This window comes from Hyperoodon ampullatus, assembly GCF_949752795.1.
Source record: "Hyperoodon ampullatus genome assembly, chromosome: 7".
In the NCBI taxonomy this organism is placed as follows: domain Eukaryota; kingdom Metazoa; phylum Chordata; class Mammalia; order Artiodactyla; family Ziphiidae; genus Hyperoodon; species Hyperoodon ampullatus.
The window spans coordinates 73297146-73312239 of NC_136920.1; the positions used below are offsets into that span (position 1 = coordinate 73297146).

General features: G+C 39.0%; 1 protein-coding gene across 1 annotated transcript in view; it reads right to left on the reverse strand.

Annotated features, from left to right (window-relative positions):
* Positions 1-15042, reverse strand: part of UEVLD (UEV and lactate/malate dehyrogenase domains) — a gene marked incomplete at both ends in the record, with an annotated part of 31189 nt that extends 16147 nt beyond the window's left edge. The window contains 3 exons of the mRNA XM_079707821.1: positions 4553-4618; positions 7874-7958; positions 15001-15042. Of these exons, the coding sequence (XP_079563947.1) occupies positions 4553-4618; positions 7874-7958; positions 15001-15042 (193 nt within the window). The remainder of the gene's footprint in view (positions 1-4552; positions 4619-7873; positions 7959-15000) is intronic.
* Between the last annotated feature and the right edge of the window lie 52 nt (positions 15043-15094).

Here is a 15094-nt window from a genome sequence, read left to right on the forward strand (position 1 = left end):
CACTGCAATCTTTTTCTTACTAAGGAAATCCTCTGCTTTTTTCATCTTGCTTCCTCCTGCCCTAAGCACAATGATACTCAGCTCTGTCTGCATATTAGAAATGCTTAAGGAACTCTGAAACATACCAATATCCAGGCCTCTCCCCAAAAGTTTCTGATTCAGTGGGACAGGGTTTGGACATTTTGAAAAAGCTTCCCATGTAATTCTAGAGAACTGAAAGTCACTACATAATAGAAATGTCCTAGTACTATTTCTACTATTTTATATCAGCAGTTCTCAGAACAATACTCCTCTTCTAATTTTATCTAAGTATTAAAAAAACTGTTTTTTTCTCTCCCTCTCTCTCTCTCTCTTTTTCTCTTACTCCTCTTCTTCTTCCTCTTCCTCTTTCTCTTTCTCTTTCTCTGCTATGTGAGGACACAACAAGAAAGCAACCGTCTGCAAGCCAAGAAGAGAGCTCTCACCAGAGCCCAACTACACTTGCACCTTGACCCCAGACTTCCAGCCTCTAGAACTTACGCGGGCCTCTCACTGCCGTGGCCTCTCCCGCTGCGGAGCACAGGCTCCAGACACGCAGGCCCAGCGGCCATGGCTCATGTGCCCAGCCACTCCACGGCACGTGGGACCCTCCCGGACCGGGGCACGAACCCGCGTCCCCTGCATCGGCAGGCGGACTATCAACCACTGCGCCACCAGGGAAGCCCTGAATGTGGATCTTGAAGTTTGAATATGTTTTAACCTTGCACGATGTCTATACTAACAAATATGTATGGGTTGTTTGATAAATAAATATTTTTTAAAAAACTGTTTTTATTTGGGCTTAATTGATATATAACACTGTATTAGTTTCATGTATACAACATAATGATTCAATATTTGTATATATTGCAAAATAATCACCACAATAAGTCTAGCTAACATCCATCACCATACCTAGTATCTAAGTACTTACAGTATGGATACAGGCATAGCTTTTGGTACTCTATGATTATAAAGTCATGTGATCACAGCATCACAGAGTGGCCAACAGGTATTGAGACACATCATCACATTCCTCCAGAAGTCACTCTGTCTAATGTTATATACTCTAGACCAGTGTTTTTCAAATGCTGGTCACAATAAATAGGTCATGAAATTAATTTAGTGGGCTGCAAACAATAATATTTAATTTTAGTTATATACATATATAACTAGGTATATGAAAGTATTTCTTATTGCGGGTCGCAATCAAACATTTATAAGCCACTGTTTGGACCATGAAATTTTTTTTTTTTCCACGCTGTGCCGCATGCAGGATCTTAGTTCCCCGACCAGGGATTGAACACATGCCCCCTGCATTGACAGTGCAGAGTCCTAAAGACTGAACCTCCAGGGAAGTCCTAGGCCATGCAATTTTTTTTGTTTTGGAGTGGTAGTCCCAATCTGGATGGAGCCATTTTCTAATGTTAATCACTACACATTAAAGAAAAGGAAAGGAATGTCTATTGAAGGTTATCTTCCTGGTTGATCAAGGATCTGCTGCCTCCATCAATGCCTCTCCCCAGCAGCATTCATGCATTTTAATACCACACTCCTGGCAAAGCGCATGGTGAGCCTGATTCCCATGTCTATAACTTGTAAGATTTCACTACTGGTATTCTCTGTGCCCTTCCTCCTTCTTTCTCATTCTTTTCTGTCAGCAAATGCCCTGCCTCCTACCCTGCCCACTTACTTTCAGTAATTCATTACCAAAGAGTCAGGACTCCTGGTAGAGTCCTCAGATTCGAAGAAATTATATCATAAGGACATAATTTAAGTTAGCTGTAAATAAAGTTTAGATGGGTATCATCTTACTAAGATGATACATATCTCTAAACAATGGGTGGGCGAAGGAAAAGTGTCATCACAACCTTGACACAATCTTGGAGGGATAAGAAATAATCCAGAAAACTTCTGCAGGTATATATAAGGAAATATCAACAGAAGATTCACCTGGGGAATAGCACTGAGTGGGAGGTTAGATATAAGCTTAACCTCATCTCTTTTCAATTGTTTAAATTTTTTTAACATGAGCATGTACTATTATTATACTAACAAAACTAGTAACCAGGTAAAAGTAACAAAAGCATGCAAATAATAATGGCCAACGTTTATTAGGCACTTACTATGTGCCAGGAACTATGCTAAGAGCTTTACTTAGAGTAATGCATTTAATCCTCAAAATTGTAGAGTTAGGCTCTATCATTGGCCCATTTTACAGATGAGAAAGATAATACATTCTGACCTTCTGATCAGCAGGAAATAACTAGTATGCATCACAAGGAGTTGCTATAATTCCAGTCAAAAGCAAAGGGGAAAAAGAGTGTACTACCCAAAAAAAAAAAAAAGGTATTGCAGGTACCATTACTACCTTGGAATTACTACCAGCATAAGAATCAATGACCTGACTCCACCGCTCTAGGAAGATGCAGAGTGCCAATGAGTGGCATCTTAAGATAACTTTTATGCCCTCCTGTAACCTCCCCACATTGTCCTAGAAACTGAGGGTTACTAAGCAATGATTCATTTAAATTTGTAAGTTCCTCTGTCAATATGCAACTACCCTTGAAATCACTGGGGTTGGTAAGAACTATGGAATCAGTCAATCAATCAATCAATCAATCATTGGGGTGGTAAGAATTCTTTCTCTCTCTAACATCTAACCATAATAAACACAGAATACAAGTAATGGGAAACAGGTCTCAGTAAAATTCTCTAGGCAGCCAGAAAACAGTCTGAGAGTTTGGGAGGGGAGAAGCAAGGAAAGAAAATAAAAATTGACTCTATACCTGCTCTGCCTACCTCACTGCAATTTTTTCAGAGCCCACTGCTACCTACTTTCATCTCCAACCACATTCCTATTCGTAAAAAACAAACTGGATTTCTAAGCATTCTCTGTGCCAAAGGAGATGTTATGATTGAACATACACAGAGGAAGAATAAAACGTGAGTGTACCCCTGGCAATAAGTCATCACGGGGGCAGGGGGAAGCAATAAAGGAGGGTTTGTAACAGTCTAGCCACTACCATAATGAAGCACTTACTTTGAAAAAAGTCCCCCAAAATACATCTTCTTGGTGTCTGTTGGGCAATGTGCTCCCATAATACAGTGATGAATCCTTTGTAAGAGACAGCAAACTGCACTGCTCTCTCTCCATTTGGTTTCCTGATCTTCCTCAGCCCTTTTTCAGTGCACCCCCTCTTTCAAATACCCAGTAAGTTCATCTATTCCTAAGCCCTTCAGCCAGTAATCAAATAAACTAACTCAATCATTCAACAAATATTTACCGAGCATTTTCTATAAACACAGCACTGTATATTAGTGATTTTGGATGTTATTCCTCCTGAGATTATTTGCATTTTAAAAGAGGAATGGATTTTTAATGGTGGAATTTCAAGCACCACTTCAGAGAAATAATTGGAACCAATGCTTCTCTGGTGTTCTTCAAATCATACTAGATAAGCAACCTCCTATGACACCCATCTGACAGGTTAGTCCTGTTAAATGTTGAAGGAAGTAGGTCTAGACAAACAGAATTAATTATAGGGAAGTTAGTGATTTTTTTTTTCTTTTTGGGCAAACACTTAGCTATTTTAACCTGTCAGGTCATCTGAAAATATGTTGCTTTTTTTGAGCTTTAATGGCACCTGTGTTTAAAAAATTTCCTATTGGAGTTTTTTTTTTGGAGCACAGGCTCCGGATGCGCAGGCCCAGCGGCCATGGCTCATGGGCCCAGCCGCACAGCGGCATGTGGGATCTTCCCGGACCGGGGCATGAACCCGTGTCCCCTGCATTGGCAGGCGGACTCTCAACCACTGCGCCACCAGGGAAGCCCCCTATTGGAGTTTTAAGTTCCAGTCTGATAGCAGCTGTGTGGACTCAGGTAAACCACGTGAGCAGGACTCAGTTTCACCAATAGAATGGGGATAATGCTACATCATATAGAGGGAAAGGGAGGGGAACAAAACATTCATGTAATGGGAGAAAAAGGTGAGATCCCTGCAGTTTGCTATGGAAAGCAGAGTTAGCTCTCCACGAGCGCAGGCCTATGTCTGTCTTGCTCGCCTCTGTACCTCAAAACCTAGCAGAGTAGTGGGCAGATAGCTGACATTCAATAAATAAATATTCGTTGAACTGAACTGAATTTGTTGGTATTAACCTAAGCCTTCCTTCACTGGGACAGCATTCTGCTATATGCAGTAAGGTTCAGTATAGATCATATACATGTTAAAACACTTTGAGGGGAATTCCCTGGCAACCCAGTGGTTAGGACTCTGAGCTTCCACTGCTGGGGGCCCAGGTTTGATCCCCGGTTGGGGGAACTAAGATCCCGCAAGCCACATAGTGTGGCCAAAAAAATAAATATTTTAAAAATAAATAAATAAATAATTGACCGGCTTGTAACAATGTTCTTTAAAAAAAAAACAAAAACAAAAAAAACCACTTTCAGAATGTTATGGAACTAAACAAATATAAGTTCTAATTAAACTGCTCTTTTAGAAAATTCCCACATTTTCTCAACTTCCACACTTACCCTGATACATCACAGGAATAGTGCCAGTGAAATTCAGCAGGTTTTTCTGGGAACTATCTTTGAAAACTGGAAGAAAAAAAAAGCCCCAGAATGCGCAATCAGAAGTAGGAAGAACTGTATTAAAGTGTGTGCATGTACATACACACATACGGAAACACACATAATTTCTAAATACCATCATCTAGGAATCAGTAAATATGTTGACAAGGGCAAAGAACTAAATGATGTTCTCTTAGAAAGCAGAGCAGGTAGTTGAAAGAACACAGGACTTAGATACTGAAATCCCAAGTTTTTGGCCAACTTTTCCTACTTAGAGGTGATGGAAAAAATTTTCACATATTGAAATATGGGGAAGTCATCCTAGCTTATACATTATTTAACTTAAGCTTTATGCTAACTAGAATAGCCAGTTTTGTGGCCCATTAAACATACATTGTACATCTGCTTTAATCATTAAAGAAAAGGGTGCATTGTCCAGAAGTAAAGAATGTCTGTTTTGAAGACAGAGATAAATGCCTCCCTTCCCTAAAACATCAACGCTAGCACTCCTTCAATGATAAAGCTCCCTTCACAGGCGCCAAGGCCATGCTGACTCATTGTGTGCATGCTCATTTGTCTTTTTTTGAAACCATGAAGGAATGCACCCCTGTGATGTTTGATGTTCTTTGTTCTGACAGATATAAAACTGTGCTGAAAACCATGCTTCTTCGGAAAGCTCTTCAGAACTATCTGAGGCTATAGTGCTCAGACTGGCTCAAATAAAACTCTTTTCTATTCCTATTACAGACTGTTTATTATTTCCGTCGACAGAGGCGTGTGACTTTTGGTTACTTTAACCTCTTTGAACTTCAGTTTCATCATCTATAAAATAAAGATATAAAATCTATCAAGACTGCATCATAAAGTTGTCATAATGATTAAATGAGATGATGTGAAAACCCTTAATAAGAAGTAAAGGATTATAAAATGTGGGGACATTATCAAATAATTGTCACATGTGACATCAGTTATAATCACTTTCAGATATCAGATTATAACTTTTATAATCAGAAAAAAGAAGTTAGTTTTACTTTTGAAAGTGACCTTTTAGAAGGATTAATAATTATCTTTGCTTTCTCTAGCTCCATTATTCTCAACCTTTTCTCAATCTTCACATCCCTGAAATTTCAACTTACCCATCTGGGACACACTGATGGAGAATCAATGCCCTAATTTCTGAACTGAATACAGAAAACACTACATCTGGTTTCAAACTGTCAAACTGCCTTGGAATGTGGTCCTTTAAGGACTTCAGTAGCTTACTATACTATTTATGCAGGGGAAGAAAAAAGTCTAAATAGACTTGATGACCTATCAGAAAGGGAGAAGAGGAAAAGCCAGGATGACAGAAAACTCAAGGCCAAGAGTGTACATAAGTACAAATATTTACCTTGAACTATATGAGTGAAAGGTAACAATGGGTGAAGGGATCACTCTTAAGGCAAAACTAAAATGGACAGAGGAGTGGAACAGGGATTGTTTCTCGGGGACACAGAAGAACCTGAAAATGTGGTAGAGAAACTATGGGTGTAAATAGTCATTGTCCAAATCATTCAAAAAGCCAAAAGAAAAATGATTATAATACATGACTAACATTGTCTTCAATAATAAAATGTACCTTGACAATATTAATCCTATAGCTTGAGGGTTTAATGGCACCACAGCCTACTTTCTCTAGATGGGGGAAATGAGAATAAGAATTAACTGGTATAACAAAGGTTTAAATCTATAAGATTACTTATAGATTGTAAAAGAACAAGTATTATTCAAGCAGAGGGCAAGATGGACATGAGTACAAGCCCCAACTCCATGCCTAACTAGCTGTGTAATCTTAAGCAAGTTATTTAAACTCTCTGAGCCTCAGTTTCTTTCTCTGAAAAATGAAGATGATAATACTCACCTCACAGCTTTGGTTGTACAACAATATGTAAAATAATATAGATAAAACATTTGGAAGTATATCTGGTGTTCAATAAATAGTAGCTGTTAAATCCCCCATCCCAGGCATTTATGCAGCACCAAATACCTGGGTGCTAATCAAGAGAGGCCAGACACAGGTAGGCCAGAATCTAATCATTTCTTCCACACATAAAATTAGCTATTCCTAAGAAATACTTCAATAATGCCTCAAATTTTCCAATATATAATTCTGAATTAGACATATTTTTGTAACCCAAGCTAATTCAAATACAAGACATACCCATGTAGAATAAAGAAGCTTTTCAAAACTGTGTTTTGACTAATTCGTGGGTCCTGAAATCAATTTAGTGAGTCTCAATCAGCATTTTTTTTTAAACGGTATGGAATGGAATAGAAGAGAAAACGCCAAGGTGTACATAATACTTTAGTTGTGTGTATATGGGGTCATGATATAAAATACATTTCCAAGTGTGGGTTGTGGTCAGAAATTTTGAAAGATAGTAAAGTAAAATCTTTCTCAGGTAACCAGACCCTCTATATTAAGTGAAGAAGATAACAAAAACTTTGCTATTAATTTATTATCAACCATATATGTGGTAGGCAGAATAATGGCCTCCATGGATGTCCAATATCCTAATCCTTGGAACCTGTGCATATGTTACCTTATTTGGCAAAGAGACTTTTTAGATACAATTAAGTTAAGTAATTTGTGTTGCTTTTTTTTTTAAAGATTTTTTTTTTGATGTGGACCATTTTTAAAATCTTTATTGAATTTGTTACAATATTGCTTCTGCTTTATGTTTTGGTTTTTTGGCCTCGAGGCATGTGGGATCTTAACTCCCTGACCAGGGACTGAACCTGCACCCCCTGCATTGGAAGGCGAAGTCTTAACCACTGGACCACCAGGGAAGTCCCTGTGTTGTTTTAAGCCACTAAATTTGTGTTCATTTGTTACAGCAGCAATAGAAAACTAATACCATATAAATTTTATTAACTTAAATTTCCTCAAAAACCACAGGTCATAAAGTGTAGCTCAAAATCAGGGGATAAGAGAGAGAAATGAGGGCTTCCCTGGTGGCGCAGTGGTTGAGAGTCCGCCTGCCAATGCAGGGGACATGGGTTCGTGCCCCGGTTGGGGAAGATCCCACATGCCGCGGAGCGGCTGGGCCCGTGAGCCATGGCCGCTGAGCTTGTGCGTCCGGAGCCCTGTACTCCACAACGGGAGAGGCCACAACAGTGAGAGGCCCGCGTACCGCAAAAAAAAAGAGAGAAATGAGAAATTATAATAAGTTTGTAGATCTCTAGGAACAAATAATTAATAGTTTAAATAATGTAGCAAAAACTAGAAGATACAATTCTTACCATAGGTATCCATGGAATATCTGAAATGTGGGAAAAACATATTTACATTCTTCAGTTCTTCCATAGTTAGATCCCTGAACTTGTACTGAAGAGAGAAAAATGAACACAGAATAAGAATAAAATTATAAGCAACAGAACAATTACAAATTAACATTTAACTGAACACTTACTATGTGCTAGGCCCTGGGCTCTGAGTTTTACAAACATGAATAGTATTTGACTTCATCCTTTTAATAACGACCCTATGAAGTAGGCAGGGCTTATAACTGCTTGACTTTACAGAAGATGAAAATGAAAGCCAGAGAATCAAAATAACTTGCTGTGGTAGATAGCAAGTTAAGTAGTGAAGCCAGAGCTCAAACCCAGTGCCTGGGCCTTTAATCACTATATCAAATGCCTCTAAATACTTCCTGAAGGCTTAAGAAGTAGGGCAGGATGTAGCACCCCTCTCATCACTGTAAGATCCACCTCTCATGCCTGAATATCTCATTCACTTGAGACACCCTGAATTTCCCTACCTGGTACCGCAGCTGGGTTTCAAAGGGAAAACAGAAAGCATGCAAAGGTTTGCAGTCAGGTTGAGTGAACTGCCTCCTCATTCATCCAGATGTAGTCTCAGAAATACTACCTTGGTTGCCCTGTGGGCAAAATCATTTAACTTCTTTGCACTTATTTTCTCATTCGCAAAGAGAAATTATACCCACCTCCCGGACTAGGCATTAAATGTGTTAGGCATTAAATGTGCTAGGCATTAAATGAAAAAAAAAAAAGTATGTTAAGAGTCTATTACCATTCTGAAAATGAAATTGAGAAAACAATTACATTTACAATAGCATCAAAAAGAATAAAATACTTAGGAATAAATTTAACAAGATGCAAAACTTAGACTCTAAAAACTACAAAACCTTGTTGAAAGAAATTAAAATAGATCTAAATGAATAGAAAGATATCCCTTGTCGATAGATCAGAAGACTTGATATTGTTAAGATGGCAATGCTCCCCAACAGATTCAACAATCGCCAATCCATATCAAAATCCCAGCTGACTTTTTTTAATCATTTGCAAAAATTTACAAATGGACCTTAAAATTCATATGGAAATTCAAGGAATGCAGCCAAACCAATCTTAAAAAAGAATAAAAAAGGGCTTCCCTGGTGGCGTGGTGGTTAAGAATCCGCCTGGCAATGCAGGGGACACGGGTTTGAGCCCTAGTAGGGGAAGATCCCACATGCCACAGAGCAACTAAGCCCGTGCACCACAACTACTGAGCCTGCGCTCTAGAGCCCACGAGCCACAACTACTGAGCCCGCGTGCTACAACTACTGAAGGCAACGCGCCTAGAGTCCATGCTCCGAAACAAGAGAAGCCACCGCAATGAGAAGCCCGCGCACCACAACAAAGAGTAGCCCCCGCTCGCCGCAACTAGAGGAAGCCCGAGTGCAGCAACGAAGACACAATGCAGCCAAAAACAAATTAGAAAAAAAAAAAAAAGAAGTCGGAGGATTCATATTATAATCAAAAAGACAGTAACAAATGTGGGAAAGGATGTGGAGAAATCAGAACCCTCATATACATACACCACTGCTGGTGGTAAAATGGTGCAGCTTCTCTGGAAGAGTTTGGCAGTTCTTCAAAAGATTAAACACAGAGTTACCATATGACCCAACACTTCCACTCTGAGGTATATACCCAAGAAAAATGAAAACATGTCCACACAAAAACTTGTGCACAATTGTTCATAGCAGCATTATTCATAACAATCAAAAAGTGAAAACAATCCAAATGCCCATCAACTGATGAATAAAGTGACATATCCATAAAATGGAATATTCATCCATAAAAATGAAGAACTGATACATACATGGATAAACCTTGAAAACATTACACTAAGTTAAAGAAAACAGACACAAAAAGCCACATATTGTATGACTTGTATATAAAGTACCCAAAATAGGCAAATCCATAGAAACAGAAAGTAGCTTATTGGTTGCCTAGGGTTGGAGGAGATTGGGAGAAAATAAAATAACTGCTAAGAGATCCTATTTCCTCTCCCTGAGTCTTAAGTTTTTCATGGGCAAAAGAGATATAGCTCTACTGCCTGCCAACTTCAGCAGGTATGTATGAAGATTTCATGATTAACATATGTAAAAGTGAGATATTAAACAAAATATGTATACAATAGTAAGTACCGACAGGAAATAATGAATCGACAAAGCATACCTATGTTACAGAAAGGCCTCTGAAAAGAGCTGTCTACAATTCACATTAGAGCCTAGAACGGTACAGAAAATTAGAGGGAAGGAGGAAGGTCATTTTAAGATGGGAAAGAATTTGGTGAAGAAAAAGTGTATAATTAACAACTTGAGGACTGGAAACATCTCTTACTCATTTTTATTTCCCCATAGCATTTAGCACAGGGTATAGCTTCAATAAATGTAGGCTAATTGGATGGGAGTTAGCAAAGAGGCAGATTTATATGAGTAGAGTGGATATAGAAAGCAATTATGATCCAAAGGACTGAGCATCGATCACTAAGATCACTAAAACTAAGAATCGATCAGTATTAACTACAGCAGGGTAAAAATGAGTCCCAGATTCAGTGTCCCTGATTCAGTGAAAACAAAAGTGAATGAAACCATCTCAACTCCAGACACTACACAAATGTACAAAAGGCTGCATTGTTGTCACCTGGAATATACATTTATTATGAACCAAATAATTTTTGTTTTCTACTTGATGTTATAAGCTGTTTTCTACATCCTTAACATCCTGTGAGAATGTAATGATTAATGGCTGCATGGGGCTATATACCAGAATTGATCTAACTGCAAAACTGACATAAAAGTTTGTCAAAAGAGGGCAAAAGCACTCTTTGTTAGAGCTTGAAAATCCAAACATCACTACTAGTCGAATATGTGATTTGCCTTTCTGACGAAAAAGACCTATTTTATCTGTCCTAGAAAAATAAAAAGCATATCATTTTCACTATATATGAAACAGAATATCTTCTTAGTGTAATATTAAGACATATATTCCATTACTGTTCTTATACCACCTAAGAGAAGCTTGTATAACATTCTCCAAGGAATATGCCTCAGATAATGCCATTTGCTTAAAGGGTGTAGGCAGGGAACTAAAGAGGAAAACTGGCCCATGAGATTCTAAAACTAAAGTAATTACACTATCATAAAAATCAGCTGAAAAATTGAGAAGTTACTAAAATTTTAACTTTATCCACTATACTACAGTATGTTTATTTAGTAGACTGATACTTACGAACATCAAGAGTACTCCTGTATGACATTGCTCAAATGTTGAACACCCTGAGGAATACTTTGTGGCATCGTTTTATTAAAAAAAAATTAAGCATTAAGGAATCTTACAGATCAAATCCAATCCTATTATTTCATAACTGAGCAAATCGAGGTTAAGTTACCTGTCCAAGGTAACTTGGCCAGGGGAGTGGGAAATAGGAATTAGGGAACCAGAGAAGTTTTCTAAACTTAATATTTAACACAACTAAAGAATATATATACATATAAACATATATGTATATATATATACATTTTGAAGAATAAACACTCAGGCACCAACTCACCCATGTTTGATCTAGAACAGTGTTGTCCAACAAAACTTTCTGCCATGGTGGAAAAGATCATTATGTGTTCTGTCCAGTACAGTAGCCACAAGACACGTGTGGCTACTAACACTTAATATGTGGCTGGTGTGACCGAGAAACTCATTTTTAATTTTATCTAATTTTGATGGATTTAAAGAGCCACATGTGGCTAGTGGCTACCATACTGGACAGCACAGACCTTTCCAATTCCATTACATCTGTCCGGGTGCTCCTTCTCTTAACCATTCAACTGCCTACCTTAAATTGTGTGGTCACATTCCTTTGCTTTTGCCCTACATAGTTTTTATCGCATTTGTGTGCATCCCTAAACACCACACTGTTTGTTGTTTAGTTGTCTCTTGTTTTAATCAAAATATAATCTTGCATATAACCTCCAATTTTTTTCACTGAATATGTTTCTAAGATTCACTTGTATTGTTGCATGATGTAGTTCATTCATTTTCACTGCTGCATAGTGTCTTCCATTGTGTGAATGAGTACAGAACAAATTATCCTTCCTTCTGTCAATGAACATTTGGGTTGTTTCTCATTTTTAATGATGAGTAATTCTGTGAATGTCTCTTGCTTCATATATTATGAATTCTCTATGGTAACTACCATAGAGTTTAAAATTCCCATTCATCCACATCCTCCAAACCCTTTGAAATGATCTTAATTTATGACAATCTAGTGAGAGAAAATGGTGTTTTACCATGCTCTCAATTTGCTTTTCCATGGTTACTAATGGGTTGAGCAAACATTCATTTCCCTGATTCTTCTTTTGTTTTTTAAAAAATGATTATTCGTGGGCTTCCCTGGTGGCGCAGTGGTTGAGAGTCCGCCTACCCATGAAGGGGACACGGGTTCGTGCCCCGGTCCGGGAAGATCCCACATGCCACGGAGTGGCTGGGCCCGTGAGCCATGGCCGCTGAGCCTGCGCGTCCGGAGCCTGTGCTCCGCAACGGGAGAGGCCACAACAGGGAGAGGCCCGCGTACCGCAAAAAAAAAAAAAAAAGATTATTCATGTCTTTTGTCCAATTTTCTATTGGTTTTAATATTGATTTGTAGGCTAATTTATATATTCTGGATACCAATACTTCGTCAATTATGTGTTACAATATTATTCTCCAAGTTTGTATTTTGCCTCTTCACTCTCTTCGTGGTGTCTTTTTATACATAAAAGTTCTTAATTTGAATGCAATCAAATTTATCACTCTTCTTTGAGTATTTTACGTCTTCTTTAAAAAAATGTTTGCATACTCTGAGTCCATGAAGATTCTTTCCTACATTTTTCTCTATATGTTTTAAAGCTCGTCTTTTACACTTGAATCTTCAGTCCACAGGGAATTTTTATGTTTGGTCAGAGGTAAGGGTCCAATTTCATTTTCTCCTGTATAGATAATCATTTGTCTCTGCATTCTCCTTTCTGTAGTTATCTGCAATGCCTCTTCTGTTTTTTATCGCATTTCCAAACACATGTGAACATGGTTCTAAGCCCTCTAGTCTGTTCCACTGGTTAATTTGTCTATCCTATACCAATATCACACTAAGCCTCAATTACTAGTCTTGACATCTGGTAGAGCAAGTCCCACAACTATTCTTCTTCTGTAAAAATGTCAAGATTATTCCTGGCCTTCTGCCCTTCCAAATGATTTTAGAATCAGTCTGAAAAGTTCCCCAAATACCCTGTTAGAATTTTGATTGGAATTGCATTGGCTCTATAGATCTATCTGGAGAGAGCTGACATCTTCACATCCACGAAGCTGGAATATTTATCTAGGTTGGAATACTTATTAGGTTTCATTTGTTTTCAATAAGATTTTTCATGTTCTCCTTACAGTTGCTTGATTTTAATGTATTGTTCACTTCACAAATTTTTCAGCAGTAAAATTATTTCTAAGTATTAAGTTATTATATTATTTGCCAGCCTCGAGGGTTAAGGAACTTTGGAAATATTTGCTGGACTAACGTGTTTCTAAATGGTCTCCTTAATTTCCACATCCAACAGACATTTATTAAGCACCTAAGTGCCAGACTCCATGCTATGCACTGATGATAAAAAACAAAAACAAAAACCTGCCTCAACTATTCTGGTCCCACCCTTGAGAAAATTATTGTCTCTCTTTTGTCTTTTTCCTTTATTCCAGTTCCACCAAAATTATGAAGTTCTTTTTCTATTCTCAGCTTTAGCAATTCTTCCCCCTGGACAATACACCGTGCCTCCATCACTGAAAAACTTGATAGAGTGGTTCTTTTAATTTCATGTTCTCTGAAGAGGAGACAGAAAGGGTGTAGTCCTAAGGACGATGATACTTCTCTTCCTACAAGACCTACACACCTGTCACAGTAGATAAAATCATTCAAATCAAGTATATAAACAATTTCAATCATAAGGCTTCAAAACCTCGAAGGGGTGTACAAACTGCCCCAACAAAAGAAAGACACAGGCAAACCCAACTAAAGAGAGAGCAGTTTATCTTGAGAGGAAAATGTAATCAAAAGAACCAGAAAAGTATGTGCATGTATATGATTCATATTTAACTGCTGCCATTACATTTTTCTACTGTTTTATTCAGAATGTATCATGTCTCATGCTTCAATAAAATTTTTATCAGTTTTTTTCATAAAAAACAAAACAAAAAAACGGCATGAACGTACGGTTTCCGCATAGAGAAGTTTTAAGAAGCATTATGAATCATATAACTAAGAAACTGGTGAAAAATGTGGTTGCCTCAGACTGTACACTGGTGGGGAATCAGAGAGCCTGAACTAAGAGCCTGGTGTAACATAGAAACTGGCGTTAGTCATGCCCGAGAAACGCAGGTCAGACTTCCGGGTCAGTCCTCCACCTCAACCTTTCAACATTACGAGGATCTTTTCCGGGCCTTCCAACCCTGTCTTCATTCTTAAGTCTACACAGGTCTTTCATTCACTGCACAGTTACTCAGCACTCCGTCGTGCCAGGCTAGGTGATGGGAATACTACAGCACTATCTCTGCCATCAGAGTTTACCGCCCGAGTAAGGTTTGTATGTAAATAATTACTCCAGATGTGATCATCGATATTTCTGAAAGCAAGTAAAGGAGGTAGTGATTCTGTTTCTAGGGAGTGACATCTGAGTTGAGTCCTACAAAGGATTAGCAACGCAAGTCATAAAAAAAGGGGGTGGGGTGAGGGCAGGCCATTTCTGCAGAGAGAAAGGCGTGGTTAAAGGGACTGGCGAGGGCTGGAAGCTGAGACCAAGAGAAGCTGGTGGCGTTAGAAGGTCTCACAGCGGGTGGAGGTTGGGGGATCTCGGATTTGCAGGCGAAGCCAGAGCCCCGGCCTCGGGAAGGAGAGGTCCGCGCCCTCCCTGCGGCCGCTCCCCGCAGCCGGCTTCAGGCCAGCCCACCCCCCGCTCCAAGCCCCTTGACAAGCCGGGGAAACGCCTCAAGTAGGTGGCCCGGCCAGGGGTGGAAACGCCCCCAAGCCCCGGCGCCCCAGACCCTGCCCGGCGGGCTGGCCGCACCTTGCCAAGCAGTCGCCTCACACCCTCATTGTTGAACTCCATCTCCAGCCAAGACCACGAGCCGGGTTCTGAGACCCCAGCCCCGGAATCTCCT